The following is a 22,560-nucleotide window of genomic DNA, read 5'->3' as shown; positions in this document are numbered from 1 at the left end:
GTACATCACGCAGTTTTTAAAACTCCTCAAAATATGGCCAGATTGACATTGTTTCCTTTTTTGTTTGCGTTTTCGCTTCAGTTATTTGAAGTGATTCAGAAGATCAATGTTTTTTTATTTCTGTACTTATTCAGAATTTTAACACTGAATGATTTTTTAAATCTAACTCTTTAGGTATATTTCGAAGAAAGACAGCTTATTTCCATTGTTACCATGGTGTGACTTCCGAAATTTTTTACTATTTTTTTATATTATAAATCCATATTAATAATAAAACTTTAAAAAGTCAAGAAATTGGATGAAAAGATGAAAAAACTAATTGAATTGACTATTGCATTAATTCAAAAAACAAAATTTTAGCTTTTTAATTAAATTTTTTTTTCTATTTGTCCGTTTGTTCGCAGATTTTTTGTGTTTGTTCCAACATAGCCATGTTTGCTAACGTGTCGTGCTGAAGTCACGATACCACAAAGGGGGGTGATGTGATGGAAGTGAATATTATTCTAACCAATCATGTGTGATACATCCATGACATCAGTGTGACACAAACAGTGGACGGGACAAAATTCTCAATTAGAATTTTTTATAGTTTTTATTTTAATTTCCATTGCATTAAGGGCAAGAAGTTACTAAAAAGAATACCCAAATTTTGTTTTCGAAACAGTGGTGTATTGAAAATACTACTATTATTTTCGTATCTATAGGTTTTGTATACTAAATTTATTTTTAAATCTCTAAAATCTGATCACACACAATGATTTTTCATGTTTCTCTCAAACATGCCGTTAAAAAAACCAGCAAGGGTTGATGGCTATCGTATGATTGTTGCGTGTATAATGGCAAGAAACATTTTATATTTGTCTATTTTTCTTCGTTACGTGGGTGAGAACCGCATGTTGACAACATGCAATATTTTGCTGTCTCATCGCATCCTACGTGTCGGCCATCGCAGTGTTCCTGTTCCAGCACACCTCTCATCCGGCGAGAGTCACTGAGTCATTACTGAAGTGTGCTGATGGAGCCCACTGTCATTTCCCGGGCACCGTTGCTTTGAGTCTCTGTGCAGCGTAAAGCTCTGTAAAAAAAAAAAAAAGAGGTTTTGTGGTGTTGCCTAGTTATTGGCCAAGCCACAGTGTGCAGTGTTTGGCCAAGGATGTACAGTCAAACCTCTCTGAAACAACCCCTCATGGTTCCCAGGAATACGGTTGTAATAGAGGGGGGGTCGTAATAGATGTTTTCCGAAATTTTCAGTTCATTTCAACCCCCATCCCTCCCAAACCGCAACTTGCTAAGAAACCAGCCGTGCAATGGCAGGATGCTGTCACTCACAATGCTAGACGGCTTTGCTTTAAACCCACTTCAACCTTCATGACAAGTCCGTCGCCCTACAGGCCACTCTAAAGAAAATATGTCAAAAGTAGGGATGGGATTTTCGAATCTTGGATTCGTCGAATATACCGAATCCTATGGATTCGAGGATTCGTAGGATCCGAGGTAGGATTCGAGGTGGGATTCGAAGTGGGTTTTTAAGAGTTTTATGTAGTAATTGAAAATTGTAGTGCTGGCCGAAGTTCGAAAATTTCGAACCGAACCGAACCCTTACGTTCGGTTCGGTTCGAAACCTCTTAAAATATTTTCGAAAAACCGAACGTTCGTTTAAAAAAAAAAACATACGTTTTTATAATTTTCTAACCCCCATTTGAGACCATTCACAAAACAACACAACAAAATTCCATTACTTGTAATATTCCGACTTTTATCGCATAATTGTCGCCTCAACAGTTTCAAGCGCAGACAAAATAAAAATTATTAATCGTCGCATAACTCGCATAGCATTTTTTCATATAGGCGCGCTTTGTTTTTTGTTTACTTTAGAGAATTTTGTATGCATTTGTCGTACTACGTAATATAAACTATCGTACAAATGCCAAAGGTATTGTATATTATACCTTTAACTATAGTGCGTGTACGAGAAGTGTTGTAAAATCACCAAAGATTACGTACCCCATACGTTAAAATAAAGCGCATGTACGAGAGCACTCGTATTTCGGTAAAACTAACGTGATCAAGTTAACACAAGACAAATGCGGTAGAAAATGATTACGTAAATTAGGTACGTATTTTAAATTACTGGGATGTATTTATTGTCTTTGGCCTTTTTGGTTATAACAGTCAGGTACTGAAAATATTAATTTAATCTTGTTTATTAAAAGTACTGGTCCAGTAAATTTTACAGTACGGTACTAAGTTGACTAGCGTAGTCGCGGCAGCCATCATTATTTCTCGTGTTTTCTTTTTTCCGACGCAAATTTCTATAACCACACTTCTTACGTTACGTTTACAATATAATTGTTCTTGAGGTGATTTGCGATGAGCAGGCTTACGTCGTTTAAGTTTTCCAAATGGAGAAAAGATAATGACGATCCAGATGACCCAGAACCACCCCAAAAAATGTCTTTTCTTCTGACGAGCAGCATTCTTCCAAGAAAACAGCAACTGCAGTCAGCGGGTTTTGTAATGTAGGTAGATAGGTAACTTAATTCACATTCGACTTTTTTTTATGTCCTATTAAAAAGTTTTACTTATTAAAAATGTTAGGTTATGTCTACCACAAAAATATGTTATGTGGCCTTATGCTGAATGTTCGTCATCTTTATAATATATTTTTTTAAATGAAGGTTGGTGTACACTGAAAAAGGAAGATAGTCTTTTGGAAATTTAGATGGAACTTCTTCATGAATTAAAAGTATATGATTTTCTCTAAACTGTTTTCTTTCCTTCATTATTTTTTGTATAAACTTTACTTATAAAATGTTTTGCAATGTTTTAATAAAGCTAAGCTATATAATGTTTTAATTTTACATATGGCTGGAGAACCTTTCTCACCATTCAGTTAAAGACCAAAATGCTGGTGGTCGGTTCATTTTAATTCAAAACAATTATTTCTGTATGAGGTTCAGTTCGGCACGGTTCGAAATTTTTTTGCTATGGTTCGGTTCGAAACCAGAGAACTGAGGTTCATCCAGCTCTAGAAAATTGTATACCTAAACTATATTGTAAAGGTAATGGAAATAGCGCAAACATAGATAAACTACGCTGTATTTTGTCAATTAGCATAACTACTCTATCATTTCCAACCTTCAATGATATAACATTGCAGAAAAAAACGTAACTTTTTTTAAATAGTGTCTGTTATACAAACATATTTTATTGAAAACATAGGAAGGATTAATTTAACAGAGAATTAGAGATGAAAACTTACATGTGTGGTTTTTGAGGTTATTTGTCTCTATTTTATATCAGGCATATACACTATGCACTTATTTTATAATTTTTATAAATACACATGTGCTTTTTTTTAATACATAGGCCTATGTATTTTTTTAAAATAAATGTGTGATTTTTTTAATAACATGTGAAGTTTAGTGTGGGACTGGGATTCGAGATTCGATGACAAACACTGAGGATTCAAACAAGGATTCGGATTCGACCAAAATGTGGATTCGTCCCATCCCTAGTCAAAAGACAGTTTATTTTTACTGGTTAGTTTACATGTACGTTTTCTGCTTGCCGTAGTTAAATACACTAGAACGCCGATGTCACGAACCCCGGATTTAACCAAGCAGTGATTTTACGAATACATTCTCGGGAACCTTAAAAAAAGTGGACATTTTGACCAAAATGTGAAAATCAGAAAAAAAAGAAATGAAAGATCATTAAAATCTGTTAATTTTAACACACAGTGTATTTTTGTGTCGGCTTTAATACTTCCAAAAATGTTCATGTAAGAATAACAAAAAAATAATGGGACATTTCCTTTAAAAATATGGCAGCTGTAGGTTCCGAAACGCGAGTGGGCGCACACGAAGCTCGCTCGGCTGGCTGGCAGCAGCGGCTTCATGACGCATAAACTTACCCCTCCCTCCCAGACACACAAACCATCTAGTGTTCTCCCTTATAACACCCCAACTTCGCTTCCTTTGAAAAACCTTCAGTGAGAAAATGCTCATTCCACCCTCCATTCTCCTGTAAAATTGAGCTATTATGAATGGGGTACTAAAGCGGTGAGGGGGGGGGGGGGGGGGTAAAAATATGTCACTTTTCACACCAAGTTCGAGATCAGTCATCTCTGGCAAGGAATTAACAAGCGTTCAAACTTAAATATAAATGTATTTTAATAGCAAGGGCCCTATGATAAAGAATATACCGAATAAAATCAAACTGCTGTCACCAAACAAAGCATAAAACGGTCCAATGCGTGGTCGCTTCGTTATTGCTCGCGCGAGAGGTGAGACGTAGAATGTTAGAAGAAAGATAAATGCAGGGGAGACAGACGGCAGCCGGTGTGTTTCCTGCGTGGGGAATAAGTGGCGTAGCCTTTTTTTTTATGTTGGGTAAAGCGACTTTTTTCTGTCAACCCATGTGAAAAGATAATTACTGGAGCTGTTAAAATAAACATTGCTGCGGCAGTTAAAACAAGTCGAGGCGGGCGTGCATCCAGTCGGTCGCTGTGTATTGTCAACCGATAGTAATCAAAATCAAGAGAAATCCAGCAGGTAGCTTTGCCTTAACTGCGTACCACACTAGACACTCGCACAAAGTTAAACGTAAACACGTTGCCACAAAAATCTTTATCTGCACCCTGCCAGCAAAGGGACGTGTAATGGGGGTTGTTAAGCGCTGACAGCGGTCGTAAACACGTTGCCACAAAAACCTTTATCTGCACCCTGTCAGCAAACGGATGTGGAATGGGGGTTGTCAAGCGCTGACAGCGGTCGACAGGAAGTGGTATCTATTTTTAGATATGCGCTGCTTAAGGCAGTACAGCACTCGGCAAGAGAAATGCAGTAACACGTTACTCAGCACAAGAAACTTATTTTCTGTCCGATTTTCTTCGGATTTTTGGCAATTTTTTCACGGTTTCTCGAAATCGGGTTGTAATAGAGAGGTGGTCGCAATAAATGGGGTCGCAACAAAAAGGTTTTACTGTAGTTGCATGTGTGATGCATTGTCTGTTGCAGTCTGTGATTCAGCAGGGTTGATGGCTGCCATTGATTTAAGACATGATACAGACTAATTCTTGATTTAAATTGACATATGCCATTGATGGTTTGCACTACATGTAGAGAAAACCTGAAGAATAGGCAAAGAGAGATGAATACTTGGTCCGTCATTCAGGTTTTCTCTATGATATATAGTGCAAACTTTTTCAATGTAATGATTTAAATTATGGGTGCACAAGTACTACTCAGAATTTTAAGCAGAGTCAAGTTTTTAGTACTCGGCTCAACATGTTTTGAAGCTTGAAAAATTCAAGTGGTTAGGTTTTGAGTCACTTAAAGAACAAATTACCTGTATAATCATGTTAATACATACCTCAATGACTGCACTGATAATAAAAGTTGTTTGTTTAAAGTAATTCAGAAGAAACAGTGTTTACGTACAGTAAACTCCCGGTATATCGCGCCCCGATTGATCGCGGAATCGGGTATATCGCGGGTCAAACCATGTCCCCCAGTCAGAAATGAATAATAATAATGGAATAAATGGTTGACAGCCGATTAGGATAATTTTGCGTTGTAACTAACAAACTAAGCATCGGGCAGAAAAAAGCCTAGGCGTAGAAAATGTCCGCAGTAAAATTCTAAACAAGATATCTCCGTACATTATTCCTCTATCTTGTAGGGTTTTCAAATTATGGTCCAATCCAGCCCAGTGATATTTTCTGAAACACTAGTTCTTAACGTCGCTTTATCTCACAAATGAAGCATCGGACAGGGGACCTGATAAAGCCCACCGTCCAGCGACATTATCCAGCGTGACTCGGCTGGGGATTGATGTTGGATAGGCTTGGTTGTCGGCAAGCGCGGGGTTGGGAGAGGCTAGCCGAGAACATGGAGAGAGATAGAGATTAGAGCGGGCAGAAACACCAGGGGGAGTGGGGGAGGGAATGTGTTCACGCAGCACACAGGCAGAGCATGAGTCACTTGACTGAGCAGCGTCCCTGCGTACAAGGCAAAATCAGGTAGTCCGGTGTTTAAAATTCCACTCCAGAATCTTAATTGGTACTTTACTGGACATCTGTATATAAATGTTTTGTTACAACTTAAACCTACAGACGTAATATTATTGGGTAATTCATTGTATTATACAAGTTCATCTTTTTACTTTGGTATAATGTTTTAACATTAAATAGTAAAGTAAATCGGCTAGCGTATTTTTAATCTTTGCCCAGGAATTCCCAGTGGTCCAATATTTACGTGAACCATACTGTACCACTTTTGCCGTGAGGTAGTAAACAAGCCCCGGAAATGTTTATGTGTAGCGGCCTCCCGACCTTTAACCAGAGGCTGGGGAATATAACACTTGCCGATCCGAGCCACACACACTCAGCAACTCGACACAGCGTTTGGTGAAATAAGTAAAGACAAAGTTTAACACGGTTTTAATACGGCGTCACTGATTGCGCTAAAATTAAATTGGCGCAATTTTTGTTTCCCACATGTGACCATTTATAATTTACTGTAAGCATGGATAATAAAGTTTAACCACTTGACACGATAGACGATTCTTTATTTTTTATTGTACGAATGCTAGAATCGTTTTTTCCTGTATCTGCGGCCTGCTTCTACAAAAGACAAGCTATCTGTAAGTAAATCTAGAATTTTTATTTTGTCAATCAAACTCGGTACTTTGCGATTCATATTCGGTTTGAAGTATCACTACGGCCTTTCTTTTTAGAAGACTTTGACCACAGAATCGTGTGTAACCGCACACACTGCACTTACTTTGTTACGGACGCTGACGAAGCAGATACTGTGGCTAACACCACGAGACTGGCAGCAGCAGCTTGTGTGCCGCACGTGTGTATGGCGGCGTGTGGCGCGCTCGTAGGCCGTGCGACAAACTGTGCGCTGCACGCGGAAAAATAAAAACAATTCAACATTTAATATTTATCTTTAAAATTTATTATTTTTATTTTTTCACCCGTGTTTAGTGGAAACTGCGGATGCAAAGTCCGCACAAAGGCGGGCCGTCTATACTGTGCGTGCTTGCCGACCTATTAGAACACAGGCGGTGTTTTATGCCTTTTGACCTTGGTCACATCGAAACATCGCGGTTATGCAACAACGCGGGTAAAAGTTATGTCCCCCGACAACCGCGTTAAATAGGGAGTGTACTGTATCAAAATTATGAACCAGGTAAAATTAATACTTTTTGAGACAGTAAATTTTGTATTTGGTAAATGTTTAATGTTGTGGCCTTTTTCGAAATAAGGTAATTTTATGTACAAAATTAAATTTTTGAACTGCCTCACACTACATTTTTATTTATGTTTTTGTTTCAAAATAATTGTCTGTTTATGTCTTGTTATCATTATGTAGGTTAACTTGCATCTCTTAGTACGTACTATATAAACATTAATTATCTTCTCTAAACTCTGTGCTTAAAGATTTGTTAATTCCACTCCTCTAATAATTTTTAGTATGTATTACATGCTACCAATTTAATTTCGTATATGAACATGATTTGTACCGTTCATAAACGATTAGTAAAAACATAATTAAAAGCACGAAAATCAAGACAAATGAACAGCCATAGTCAGATGAGTGCTAAATTATACACCATAACTATTGTCCCTAACCTAATTTTATACCAAAATAATATAACAGCACACTGCTTGATGCACTTACATTATTTGCTAAGAAATAGCCAACATTTACCAATATTATTGTATAACTAGACATATATCTTGTGCGTATACCATATTATAGTATTATCCTTTATTAATATGTGAGAAAATTCCTACAGAAGGCATAGGCGAGCTGGTGGCAAAATCTTGTGCAGTTGGAGGGCACTATGAGCACAGTTGCCAAGCAAGAGAGACACTTCAAGCCCTTCAGAAATTCACCAATTCACCCCCTCTCTGTGGGTCTACCAACAGTTTTTGGACCAACACAGATTGTTGCGACACATACGCAGCGCACCGGCGAGCAGGCCCTGCTGCATGAAGTAGTGGGGCGGAGCCCCGTCGCGTGGCCGGCCACCGTGCCGTTGCTGAAGGGGGGCAGGAACGAGGATTGTCAACACAGCCACAGACCCGAGGTTTCAAATATGGCAACCAAGCCCAAAAAGGGGATTTTTGGGGAGGTTGAGACGACGGAGCCTGGGCACGCTGCAGTGACTCTTGCCGTCGCATCCTGCCTCGTCAAGAGGTCGGCTGCGATAGCGACAGAAGCACAGCAAAAATGAGAGAGACCTAAAAACTGTGTGATAGCGAGGTGGTTATGTTTTCTCTTAATTATATATGCTATGGTTGTAACTAGACCGGTTGACTGCAGACTCGGTATTCACGTAGTCTAAAACCTGGCAGTAAAGTTTATGTTGAACCTTCTCTAGTCTTTGATTCCACTCTAGATCCCAGTACGAAGAAGAGGGTAATAATGGCTGGTTGTGAGGCCAACCAAGGCCACTGGTTGAGGCGGCAAATTAGAGAGAAACAAGAGTCAACAGGTATAATATTCGCAAGAAATAGTCAGACAGCACTGGCTGGAGCAACACGGTTTCCTAAAAATATTCTCAAGAGAATGTAATTCTAGATCCTCATTTCAAAAACGTAATCCTTCCAGAGCACGAGAAGATAGTTGCACGCAAGACACTGTAGGATGAAGTAGAAGAATATGTTAGGAGAATTTTAAGGCCAACACACACTGAAGGTAAAATACTATTTTGGTAATTTAACTTGAAATTAAGAGTTCATGAATTTTTTTTTAAAAATTAGGGAAAAATATAAATTGTACAGTTTTCTTTCCAGATCATGTTAGCAAACATGCTATATCATCAAGCAGTTTATGGGAAGTATTTGATGATGTATTTCAGAATACAAAGATGAATGCTCCAGATATGTACCTGGAAGTTAATCTGGCAAGGCCACAAGTGGATGAATGTCTTGCAGAAAAATAAAACAATTTGAAGAAATAAAAGACACACAGAAATGATGGGGAGAAAATACAACATGATTTCCTGCTTTGAAAAAAAGTAATACTTACTTATTCCAACAACTAGTACTACAAGAACACGCTTAACAGAGGAACATGAAGAGGAGATAGTGTTCTTGCATGAGAACCTGTTGATACATAAGCATACATGTATTGTTACATGTGTAAATATCCTATTATAGGTAAATGCAAGCACTCTCGGTTGTGAAGGGGTGGCTGAGGCATGAGATGGGTGCGGGTGGCTGCTAGGTGTGGCACGAGGCGCCCGGGGAGCTGCAGCGCTCGCTGCTGGAGCACCTGCTGGAGCTGGTGAGCGAGTCGAGCGAGCGGCGCGCCAACCTGCGCGTGCTGCGCGACCTGCAGCTGGCGCAGCGCCTGCTGCACGTGCTGCCCGAGACGCGCGCCGCGCCCACGCACCGGGCCCTGCTGGCGCTGCTGGGTGCGCTGCTGGCCGGCCAGCCCCGCCCCCACGACCTGCTCGCGTGAGTCCACACGTCCATCTGCCCAGTTTAACAGTTCGTGTACCATCAAGATATGTAGTTCCTGTAATACATCCATTTCAGGGCTTTTGAGGAGTTTGGAGGCTATCAAGGTGTCTTTAGTTCACACTGTTAAGGTAAAAGTCTGAATTTTTAATCTTTTAAGGTAAAAATTAAAAACTTTTAGGTTAAGTTCAAGGGTGAATCCAGTACGTGTGGAGGTGGCAAGTAGAGGGTGGAATGTACCCCTCTTTCGAAGTGAAAAATAAAAATAAAACAGACATAAAATATATATGAGAAATTCTGAAAAATTTATTATCAGGTATTGCAAAACGTTGAAGAAAAAAAAATTTACACAGTAGACTGACTGACACAATCAACTTTGATAAGTTACAAGAACCACTGCCTAGCATTTCTCACAAGATTAGCTTACGCAACTCGCAACTTTTATTGTTACTACCTCTCACAAACTGTTGTTCAAAAAACATTTTTAGTTGATGGTGTTTGTCTTTTTGTTTTTTATTATTTTAAAGAGGTTGAAATAAAAAATAATTTTCCTTTTTGGGCAGGATACACTCTTGGCTCAGTATGCAAGGCCAACATTAGATGCGACCACAAGCTTGCATATGTGAAGCAAATAACAGTTCAAGTGGTAGTGTTGGCCGTAATTTATTTCTGTCTGTTCCTTCAGAAACTTTTAACTTTTGAACTTCTAACTGTAGTTAGTAATGAATTAGGTCTCTAAGATGTACACTTTTTCATTTCTGAAATTAATTTTCTTAATATTATGGTTGTCTAACTTTTATGTTTTTTTTTTTGTGTTAATTCTTACGTAATAGAGGTGAACATTTATTTGCAGCAATGGGTGGTGAAGCAACCTTTTTATTGTCAGTCTCACCTGAAAAGGTAATTAATTGCCTAGAGGCCAAGATAAACTTCACCAATGGCAATTACTATGTTTATGGAATGGGAACAGACCTGCTTTCTGTCAGTCTGTCATGTTTTACTATCTATGTACTAGAAAAACATGTTATAACATGTTTTTTTCACCATTCATTTACAAATTTAGTTCTTTTCACCACTTTGGAGGATAACATATTTCTTTGAGTGAGCTGTTTAATAAACGTATCAAGATAAACTAAAATATTAACTTTGAATGATACTAGAATTATCATCTTAAATCCTTTTATATCCCAACATCTTGCCTTGAGAACAGATTAAAATATCCACACTCAGGTTGTCGACTGTTTTAGAGACATACATTTCCATATCAGTGAGCTGTCAGTTTTAATCTTGACTTGTCTCTTTTACGGTATTGGTACTTAAAATAACTGCAAAAAATGTGGCGAATTTAAGGATTTTTTTTTTTTTTTTTCCCAATACCTTAACTATCCCACTATCCCACAACATTTCCCAGTTTGCAGATCCTGCACAGACCTAAAACTAGTCAAGTATTTTGCATAATTAATGTTGACCAACTTTAAAACTAAACATTGCTTTAAATTTTGTTTGCTACTAATTTTTTTTTGTTACTGCTCCTGCCATTCCTTAACGTTCTTTCTGCATATTGAAACTCAGTTATGTAGATAATAATGAATTGTAGAAAGTTATAAACCTTTTTCCATGTTGTATTGTCAATATATTAATTTATGGAACTAAACCGAGCTATTGTATATTTGTATTTACTCCTATCTTTTGCATCCATTTCTCGCACCTTTACAATAGATTGTTGGTGACAGTTTTGAGGGTGTGTATATTGTCCGTAATATCTCTAATTTTCGACAGCCTTAAATTTTTCTATTTTTTTGTTTTTAATGAAACCTACGACTATTGCCTTGCCGTGTACTAATGCGATGTGTAGTGTAAGTGAGGAAGCGAGCCCGGTGCTGTCAGCAGGTTCGGCCAGTTCGTGGCCGCGACCCTGCCCGGGCAGGCCGGCTTCAGCGAGCGCCTGCTCGTGCTGCAGGAGGGGGGCGTCGACCAGGAGGCGGACGAGCGGTCAGTCGAGCGGGAGTGCGTGGCCCAGATCGTGCTGCGCAACCGCTGCCTGCAGCTGCTGCACTCCTTGCTCTTCACGCCCAAGAGCTCCGTGTGCACCGCGTGAGTGTTCCAGATATCCTCCAGTTTAACACTTTTTCAATATTAGATGCCTTAAATATAAAATGACCTGTGGTGTGAGGATGTTGAAATGTAAGAAAATCTTGACCATTGAGTGTCTTGGAATATGAGAATGGCAGCCAAAGATTAGAGGGTGGTTCTGGTACCAAATCCATTTCACAATTTTAATGAATTATGACTTTCTACCAGACCATAATGTATTTAAAAAAATAACACACCCATACAAACAACTACATATTTTATAACTTTTTAACTTGAAAGGTTTATTTAAAACATAGAATGAACAATTCCAATCCAGGGGCTTACACACAGCAGTGTATGAAATCTGCATATGCTCCTTTTCCAATCCATTAATATCTGACTAAATTTTAATTCAATATCCTCAATACAGTAGACACCTGTTTACACAATATTTCTACTTTAAAATACATTGTTTTATACTGCAAAAATACCCACACAAAGTGCTCGGAATCTATTAGCGGGACCAAAAACATCATGTGGCGTTTACGTGAGAGGTTTTTTTATCGAAATTTTGACACCCTAAAATATAGGTGTGACGATAATGCGATAAAAGAGGGTGGCACGCGGTGCGCAGGTTCTGCGAGGAGGTGACGCAGGTGCTGGGGCTGGACTGGGTGCTGCTGTTCCTGCAAGGACACGTGCACCCCTGCAGCGTGGTGTGGGGGCTGCGCGTGCTGGTCGTGCTGTGCTCCTGCCCCTCCCTGCTGCAGCGCTTCCGCGAGGGCGGCCCGCCGGGCTGCGGCGGCTGGCTCAGCCTGCTGCGCTCCGGCCCACGCGCGCTGCTCTGTGAGTGCCCGTCATATCACGGCCTCATGAGATTAAGCAGCATTCAACCAAAACTTAACTCAAACCATTAAAAAAAATGAAACTATTAATGTTTAATATTCAAGGGAATGTAATTATTTCCGGACAAAATTTGTACCAAAGTGCATGAATCAGAAAAATTAATTTAATTTGTTTTATTGTACATCTCTTATTAAATCAATTTCAAACCATAAATGTTTTGCTAATTGGTTTTTATTGTACTGAATGTATGTTTTTAACCAATTTACTAAAAATTATTATACCGTAAAAATGTGGCATATAAATTTTACCCCAATTTTGGTTGGAGTAAGCATTACGAAACAGCTTTTATGTAAATAAAAACAGCAGAGAAATTCTCTGTTTTTACAAAGAAATTGGACCAAAAATAAAACCACGAAATCTTGTCTCACTCATGACCTGTTCCATGACAACGAACGCTTAAAATTGGAAAATTGGTGACGGTAGATGACCACTTGAACTGGACCACTCCTCGCGAGGGGCTCATGGGCAGGACGTGTTGTTGCAGCCTATCAGCTGGGCAACTCCCCACCGAAGACGTTCAGCAGTGCGCCTCGCGAGGTGTGCTCCGAGGGGCTGCACGTGCCGGGGTTCCAGCGCCTCGCCTGGCTCCTGCCCCAGCACATAGACGTGCCCGAGGTGTACTTCCTGCTGATGGCCCTCATGATGGGGCAGCCCGTCAAGCTGCTGCCCGCCGACTCCAAGGTGAGCTTCACACTCCCTGGGAACCTTTTTAAAATGCATTTTAAATTATCATTCCTAGCCACACGTTCTGAAAAGTCTTTTAGTATTTGTTTTGGACTCAAAATATGAATACTATTTGTCAAATCTAAAATCAAAATTTTACTGCTAAGTGCTAAGCTAACAGTTCAAAAGTTCATGTATTAAAATATTTGGTATTAATTATCATAAATGAATTTTTTTTTATATTTGTACGACATTTAGGTTTTTACTTCAATAAAAATTATTAATACATATGCTAAGATTTCCTGAAAATAATTATAAAATATGAATATTAAAGTATTACCGGTTTTAGTATTGGATGTCAAGTGAGAAGTTCTATGGTAGTGTTCTGTGTGGTTCGCTGTGGTGTATGTGCAAGCACACTTTATATTGGCAGCCATCATCAGCTTTGTTGTCAGTCCTTAGGCTACAGTACATGATAAGCAAGGTTTTTTTTCCAATAAATTATTTAATGGAAAAAAAACAACAAATTTTCAGGTATGTCATTCCTGTGTTCATATATTAACACATTGCTTATTACTCCAGAAATATTAAATATATAGTATCACTATAACCCAACATATCTGAAATACTGGACCAAATTGAAAATTATGACCCCGCAAGCAATGACATGTAACTACTTCTTGTTTTGTGATTCTTCTCAAGCGACTTTTCTTCTGCTGTTTAATATTGTTACAGAAAATTTCGAAGTCATCATGTTCTTTGTTTAAAGTAAGTTAGTATCTCAGTAAATCTCTTGGAGAAAACAGTTTATGTTAAAATAAAAGAAACTACACAAGTTTAAGGACAGAATTGTACAGTTAATGGTTGTGACAAAAAATAAACTGTTTGTCTTTTATTTAGCTTTTCAAAGCCAGTTATTTTATCACTAGTCATTAGTGTTGAGTTGAGTCCTTCAATGTACTGATTCTATTCCCATATCCAATTTTGATTCTAATTCTATCTCCTACTCATTTTTTACTCAGGTACATAGACCTTGATATTGCCGTCCTCAATGCTTGACCCTTTTCTTGCTAGATTCCCTTCCCAGAAAGGTGACAAGGGGTGAAGATTACACCCCATTTTGGTGCTTAGTAGAGCATGTGATGTGCGATCTAGTTCGTTAGTGACAATGCTTTTGTATACCCAGACAAGCAGTCCCCTTAATCATTTGAACTCAGGAACAGAAACTGAAAGATGGAAAAACAAATCATTATAGAAGTTAAACTGGTTAAACAGGGTGATACTCTATACACCTGACCCTCGAATTAACGCTCTAATTCGGTCCAGGAAAACAGAGCGGTGATCAAATACATTTTTTCATAATAGTGTATGTTAATCTAAATAATTTGTTTTCAAATCAGTTAAGTGTACCCACTGACTACTATTTTAATCATACGCTGCTCCCATTAAAATTAATCTACAGTACAAATATATGCTTAAATACATGTGTTGTAAATACAAGTAAATGTTGAATAACACTTTGATACTAAACAACCTGCAATTAAATTTTTAAAATTTACTTAGCACTTTGTTTACATAATGTAGGGCTTGGGCATAGAATTCCCATCCTAAGTAGGCTCTAACAACATTTCTGAGTTATAAAATAATGTTATTACTATAGAGATATTTCTGTTCTAATAAGATTCAAAAAAGTACTAACCTACATTTTCTATTTTTTAAAAGATTATTTAACCTGTTAACATAGTTACCAACTATGTTGTTTACTAAATGCGTGTTTGCCATGATTATTCACTACCTCATTTGCCACTTGCGCATTCTAGTAGGCGTGAGGTAAATTAGCCCTGTAAGCTTATAAATTTACTTTCCAGAGCTGCTGCTGATGCATGAGATGGTGTAAAATAAATGTTTGCTGAGTTCACGGACATTGTCGGAGATAAATACCTGTACACAATGAATGAAACAAACAGCTATTATGGAAAGAGCAAAGAATAGTTTTCTGATCTCACCACACTATTAATTCATTGAATTGTATTTAGTGCTTCACAAGTGCATTGCCATTGTGTGGGCAAATGAAAATAAAAATTCACGTAAAAGAATACCACGCTACTTGAAATCATGCCCTACCGCGAATGGAACAGCCTTACTCGGGTGCATGGTGGTGCTGGCAGGAGGTGCGTGTGTCCGCAGCTGGACCTGGACAACGTGTGGAGCTTCATGTTCGGGGTGCCGGCCAGCCAGTCGGTGACCAGCTTGTCGGGGCGGGTGGCGCTCTGCCCCGAGGCGGTCATCGTGCTGCTGGCCATGGTGCGGGCCATGCTCAACCAGGAGGGTCGCAGGTGAGCCACACTTCCCTCCCGTGCACTGCAGAGCCTCAGGTGCATGTATCCCACATCCTCCACATATATCAATAAATAATGTTTAAAAAATTCTATAAAAATGCTGTTTTTTTAATACAATAACAGTTATCAAGGACTGAAATTTAAAAAAAAAATGACAAGAAAATAATATTAGATACTTTTAATATTGCATTTCCACAAACATTTTTAAAAACCTTATTCATTGAGCGGTATATGTTTACTTCACACCAAGTCAAACACCTGTAATTTTTTTTTATGTTGGCCATGTATACTGTATTTTCAAAGTATGTAACAAGTTAAGTCTTTACCAGCATTTGCATGAATTTTTTTTTGTATCTGGAACTTTTATTTTCGTTTGACAATTTTCTTCATTTTTTTCTGTTAATTGTGTATGAAATGAATAGGTATGTGTGAATACGTACCATTTTTTAGTTCAAATCAAATTTGAATACTGTGAGGTGGACTGCAGCTTACCCCCATGCCCTGATAAAATGGCAGTTAAGCCACTTCTTCCAACTATGATAGCAGTATTGTCTACAGCCAGGGGGCTGTTATTGGCTAGGAACTACTTTCTTGCGCCCTGATCCACCTATTTTTTAGCTTGAAACTTTTGCGTGTGAACTAACTTGTAGGACGTCAATAATAGTGGTTAAACATTTTCTGAAATTAGACTTCGTAAGAATAAGTGAGCTTGCTAAACAGTGGTGAATTCAAATTCCCTCATTTGGAGTGTGGTGGAGGGATGCGGAGTGCCGGCGGAAGAGGGTACAGAGGAAGAAGAAGGGCAAGATGGAGGATGGGACGCTGAGAGAAAACATGGGTGTAAGGTGCACAGGGGAGGATTAAGGAAGCGAGACTGCAAAAGGACTGGATCAACGTGTTGCGAGTTGGTTGAGTGGAAGTGATGCGACAAACTCTTGTGTAGCCATTTCTTGGTAACCACTGAACCGCTGGAAAATCCCTTTGGTTGCGGAGTTGTGCAACAACCAATGGCGCCCGAACAAACATGAGTCGGGGTGGAAAACGTTACAATACCAATACCAAATTATTCTCTAATAGAAGTACCGAATACTGAATAGCCTTAGATAGTGTGAAATAGAGTTGAAATAATTGGAATCCTATTAAAATGTTGTATCACATTACATAACAAGTACATATGAAAAGAAAACAGTAAATACATGGAGTAGCACCTTTTGGGAAATTAGGCTCATAATAACATAAGTAATGTTTATTTTTGTTGTCATCTACATGCAAAATAAGTAAAATCTGTGTATAAATATGAAAAAATCTGGGTAAAAGGTTTTTAATGCAACTCACTTAACCAAACAAACCAAGCATTTCACGTTGAAACTAATGTATATAATAATAATAGTTTATTTTCAAGTTTATTAATTGAAAAATAGTTAGTGTTTTCAATAGTGCTCACAATTTTTTCTGCTACTTTTACATTAGACTTGTGATGAGTCAGTCCTGGTTCTCGGTTCTCAGTTCTCAGCAAATTAACCATCACTGAGAAAGGTAACTATAATCCCAGTACCGTCAGTACTACACTCAACAGCAAGACCTTTCCCCGGTGAAGATCCAGTAGATTACCTGTAAAACACAGTTGTATATTGCCGGCAACCAGCACATGCACACGTCCTCTAAACTTCACTTTAAGGCATCATTGAGTAGATAATATCAGCTCTTTGTGTGAGACGTCAATGTGAAGGTTCGTAAATCTTTGAAAATTTCTGGCAGTTAGCCACACAGTTTCCCTTCACCCCCTTAAAGATAACGCTGGCAGCAAGTGTCAAGAATGTGCCCAGATCCCGACCTTTTTTTTTTTTTTTTTTTTTTCTCGCTTTTCACTTTAGTAAGAGATGATAATTTCCACTATAAGTAGAGATATGGAAAAATCACACTGGCTTAGTATACTTATCTTATAAATAAACTACCATCATCTAAAGTTGTAACTCATTAACTCTAGGTACTTTCAACTATTTTTGCAGTCTTTATATCTCCATTATAATAAGTGGTGAGTCAGTCCTTCTAGGTTTTTTTCTCTCTCTCTCTCCCTCTCTATCTTTTCTCTCCCCGCTATCTCTCAACCCCCCCCCCCCCTCCCCCCTCCACTCTGTGGTTCTTAGCAAATTAAAGGCGCCGAGGAGAATCGTAAATATAATCCTGGTACTGGTACCCTGAAAAGAATAACTGCTGAAAATTCCCCCCCCCCCCCCCCCCCCCCCCTCCTTTTTTCTCTCTCTGTAAAACGCTGTGGTATTGAAAATTGTAGGGGCCCCACTGCTGACAAAGGGTAGTCTCCCCTTCTCTTCCTTCACACCTTGTCTTGTTCTAGCCTACAAAGATAAAACTGGCAGGGAGTGTCAGAACATAAACAAAAGAGTTCTTTTGCCGAGATCCTGATCTCTTTTTTGTCCCTCTTTTGACAAGCAGACAGGTATGATCATTTCAACTAAAAGTAGACCTATGAAAAATAAAAGTGTTTCGACACACTTTGAAAACTTATCTTAAAAATACACTGCCATGATTTAAAGTTGCCTAATATTCATTAAATGTAGTTATTACTTAAGACTTTTAGAACTTAACATCACTTATAACTAGAGACCCGTAAAAATCGTAAGTAAAAAATTTGTGAAAATTTCCAAACACTATTAAACAGTGGGAAGTTAAATATGTTTTAAAGTGTTTTTGACTTGCAAAGTGCTTGTATATTTCTTTGTTAATGATTTCCTGAATTTTTGTATCTATTCACAAATATACACTAATTTTTTGTTTTTCAGTAATAACTCGCTCAACAAGTAGCAACTCGCTCCTTGAGTCGCGTCGACGAGTCTCTGAACGAGTGACCCGTTACCTCTTCTTGTGGCTATATTGTGTTGGCACCTAGACACTGATCGGGCTGAGTCCGAACTCACTTGTGAAAAAGTGAAAGTCCAGCTGACCCACTTCTGAGGCTAAGTCCAACATGCAGCTCGGTGTAGCGTCAGGCAGAGTGACGTTCCTGGTGACGTAATGGGCAGCCTGGCAGCAGGGTGACGTAGTCGCGACTGAGAGCTTCCTCTTCGGCCGCTACGAAGACTGAGCACTGGTGGCCAAGCCTGGCCCTTATATACTCCTTGGGCCGTTAGCCCCCTGGTTGTCGAACCATCCAGAAACATGGAGTTACTTTCTCACCTTCTGGGGAGGAAGGAGGGGTGATGAGGTCAGGTGACCACCATGGCTCGGAGAGCCTTAAGGTAGCTGTAGATGATGCATGCCGGAGTGGTAGGCCACGAGAGATACCTCGGTGTTCTACCTGTAGTGTCACGTTCAGGGGCTAACTTCAAACATCATCGAAATCATGATAACGTTGCAGACGGTGAAAACCAACTGCAACAGTATTGCTATATATTTCTGCACAACAGGATGTAAATACAGTGTTGCTACAGCATCTAGTGACACAAGAAGCAACAGTGCTACCTGGGGGCTAGGTGACTTGTTTGTGGTCGGATTATGGTAGAGTGGGGTGCTGATAGAGTGGTAACTCATATTATAGCAATAAACATTAGAGATGGACGAGTTGAGGTTTTTTGGCTTCGAGTCGAGTCGAGCCGAGTTTAGCAATTCATATTTCGAGTCGAGTCGAGTTCGAGTCACAAAATTTTTGAAGAGGTCGAGTCAGTTCGAGTTTCATAATTTTATAATTTTTTGCGTCGAATATGATAAATAAAATATTACTACACCCATTGATATAAAAATTGTGTATCCAAGATGCATCTGCATTATTTAAATATTTTAAATGTTTAATTAGCAAATCATTATGTTATTTAAATATTTTAAATGATTAATTCAAATCATTATGTTATTTAAATATAAAAAACTAAGCTTTATTTCAACATGATTTCACAGTATCTTTAATGTAGCTATCCTAACCAAATCAACCGTCCACAATGTTTTAAAGTATTTATAATGTAGCTAATCTAACCAAATTGACCATAGTTATCATGAGTTGTCCAAAATAAACATTCACGGACACACTGCAAACGAAAAATATGGCGGCGTACAAATAAATACTGTTGCCTTGTTTATAGTATTTCCTTTTATCAACACCGCCATATTTATTTACAATGAACAAAAAAAAAACGAAGATGTACGATCGGGAGTTTGGCTCTTTCGTCTGTGAAAAGAAGGCTTCCCGAGTTACGTAACTTTTTTTTTCCGATCCACCGGCAGATCCCCACATGAACAAACAGCTCAAGGGATATAGGCCTTGTCACATTGTCACATTCTCAATGTAAATACACTTTCCGCGGCAAGATTTTTCGCCCGGAACTTGTTACAACTACAAGAATATGAATATGTTTTTAAATAAATATTTCATGCATTTGATTTGGCGATCAGTAACTTATAGCCAAATAAAATGCATGAGCGTTGTTATTATTATATTTTATTCAAACAAAAAGAAAGTAATTTTATCCTAAACGTTATTGACACGCAGCGCTGCGTAGCGGATCACAGCTAAATTTAGTTCCAAAATGCAAGGCTGGTTGGCCTAACACGCAGCCATTTTCACGCATCACGGCTTGGTGTTATTTACTAAATATTACAATATAATTATTTTATGTTTTTATGTTTAGGTTACGGAAATCTCTTGTTTATACGAGTTATTATAAACGGGGCACGATAAACGTGATGATTATTAATATATGTGCGTTTTGCAACAAATTTTTCTTCAGTGAAAATCCATTGACGTATTTTGTAAACAAATGCGGTACCGTATTTGAAGTATGCACAGGATGAAAAACAAAATGAAAACAGTGCACACTCTTTTCCAAGTATTTTTTTTTATATAAAATGGTCATGTGACATAATTTTGTCCTATAAACTGTCGCCACTATCAACAAAATCACGTTACGACGTCACGTTCATAAATGAAGGTAGGCCTAGGTTTGGTTGCACTTGTACCTATTATAGCGCCGTAGCACGGTAGCGGGCAAGGTTAGGTTTGCACGGGATTTGTTTTGTTTAAAGGTCATTATCATTTCTTGCTGTATTAATGATTTGGCGAAAACGTTAAGACAACCTATAATAAAGTGCTATAATATCACGATGCTGGTACTTAACTCGAAACGTGTTTCGAGTCTCGAACTTGATAAAATATGTGACTCGGTTTTCGAGTCGAGTTAATCTGACCCAACTCGGCTCGGCTCGACTCGATAAACCAAGACTCGACCCATCTCTAATAAACATACCATCTATTAAGACATAATGTATCTTTGGTTGAGACTGGAAATTGTGCGAAGGTGAACCTAGAACCAAGAACCGGGAAAAAAGTAAATGTGACACTTCACTAAGCGTGACAGTAGTGAAATAACTTTGAATATTGGTGTTTTTAAAATGCTAAGCATCGTTTATGGTTTTAAATATTCATTCCCATTCCAACATCCAAACCGGATAATTTATACCATACAAATGACTTAACCTTTATAGTGAACTTTGATACACAAGTTTTATTAGGTAAAATATATTTTGTGGTTGGCAGTCCGGAGAGCCTGCCAGAGTGGCTGCGGGACTATCCGGTCACCATCATCCAGTTCCTGTTCTTCCTGTACCACAACATGATCGACTTCATGCCGATCTTCATGAGCGGAGAGGTCCTGGGTCCGCTGGCCGGCACGCTCTTCCCGCGCCAGGCCAACAGCCGCTCCTCTACGCCGGGGGACGACGTCAAGGTACGTAACATCCAACTTGACGAATGGGAAAACAAACCTTTTCTCTGCATTTATAGAATTTGTCGTTCACTAAAGAACTCATTCAACAAGGTTGCCTTTACATTGTTACTAGCTAGTATCTTGGGTTCTGTTATAAACCAGAGATGACTCAATTTATTGGCACTGAATAGGTATTCAAATGGTTTGGTCCCCTCATTATACAAAGACTGCACTTGGATTGTTCATATTTCTATAAATTCAGACACACATTTTTAATTACATATCAATTTATTCAGGTACAGTAGTGCTATGGTTACCGAAAACGTTTACTCTAAATCAATGTTTCGTTAAATCCGATTTACCGATTTTCAATGACCCCCGCACTCATAATCGCGTCCCTACGTTTCCATATCGTAGACAGGGTCGACGCCGATATCTTGTGCTGCCGTGCTATCTCAGACTTTGTCAACTTTCCATCTTAAACGTTTTTGATCTCGCTCGTACGGCCCCCGGTTCGTACGTACACCTCAGTCGTACGTACAGATTTTCAGAAACCGTGAAAAATTAGGCAAAAAAAATTTGAAAAGTGTAAGAAATACGTTAAAGTTTATTAAAATACAGTCGCAACTTGCAGCGTTTATAACAAATACGAGCTACATACACATTGCACCACAGTAAAAAATTTAAAAAAAAAAATGGCCGCAAATTGATGGAAATTTACCGTCCATAGCGCGCCGTACGCGGAGAAAGATAATTACAGTAGACGCAACATAACTTTGAGCCTGGGTGACGGTTAGAAAATGGATGTGTGTATGTGAGTCACGACATTGGGGAAGGCAGACGTAGCGCGGCATCAAGCGATAATGCATAACTTGGTATATGGGGCTACATGCTACTGCACAGAGTGAAAACGTAGTCCTTCGGTGAAATCCGACGAATACGTTCGTTAACACATCCGTGGTACTTACTAAACGTTTTCGTTTACAGTTTTGATCTGAGGTTTGTGTGCATGTAGTGTATCACTTTTGTTCAGAGCCAGTGTTATATATGTAGTGCAGTACTTCAGTAAAGTACAACTTTATACATAAAATGCCTCCAGTGTTGTCAAAAGTTAAGAGTAAAAAACTGCACTCGCAGGCGCGGGAAATCGTCTATAACGTTCTGCAGTTTATGGAAAATGAAGCGCGATTGCAGGAACCCTCCATTTCACCAGAGAAAGCACAGCTGAGAACAGCTAAGGCGACGGGTGTGTCTCGCACGACTGTACAAACAATTAAAAGGAAGGCTAAGAGGAATGAAGCTGGTGAAGGAACATCTTCCGAGACGCCCAACAAGAAGCGAAAGAAAACATGTAAACACAAACTGGACACCTTTGATGAAGCTG

At 38.8% G+C, this 22,560-nt stretch overlaps 1 protein-coding gene across 3 annotated transcripts in view; it reads left to right on the top strand.

Annotated features, from left to right (window-relative positions):
- Nucleotides 1-22,560, top strand: part of LOC134533263 (WD repeat and FYVE domain-containing protein 3) — a 264,565-nt gene that overhangs the window by 107,930 nt on the left and 134,075 nt on the right. For all 3 annotated transcript variants that reach the window (XM_063370699.1, XM_063370702.1, XM_063370701.1), the window contains 6 exons: nucleotides 9,249-9,481; nucleotides 11,375-11,578; nucleotides 12,192-12,403; nucleotides 12,948-13,144; nucleotides 15,314-15,462; nucleotides 21,008-21,197. In XM_063370699.1, the coding sequence (XP_063226769.1) occupies nucleotides 9,249-9,481; nucleotides 11,375-11,578; nucleotides 12,192-12,403; nucleotides 12,948-13,144; nucleotides 15,314-15,462; nucleotides 21,008-21,197 (1,185 nt within the window). The remainder of the gene's footprint in view (nucleotides 1-9,248; nucleotides 9,482-11,374; nucleotides 11,579-12,191; nucleotides 12,404-12,947; nucleotides 13,145-15,313; nucleotides 15,463-21,007; nucleotides 21,198-22,560) is intronic.

Source organism: Bacillus rossius, chromosome 6 (assembly GCF_032445375.1).
Source record: "Bacillus rossius redtenbacheri isolate Brsri chromosome 6, Brsri_v3, whole genome shotgun sequence".
Lineage (NCBI taxonomy): Eukaryota > Metazoa > Arthropoda > Insecta > Phasmatodea > Bacillidae > Bacillus > Bacillus rossius.
This window is presented reverse-complemented; position numbering and strand designations above follow the sequence as displayed.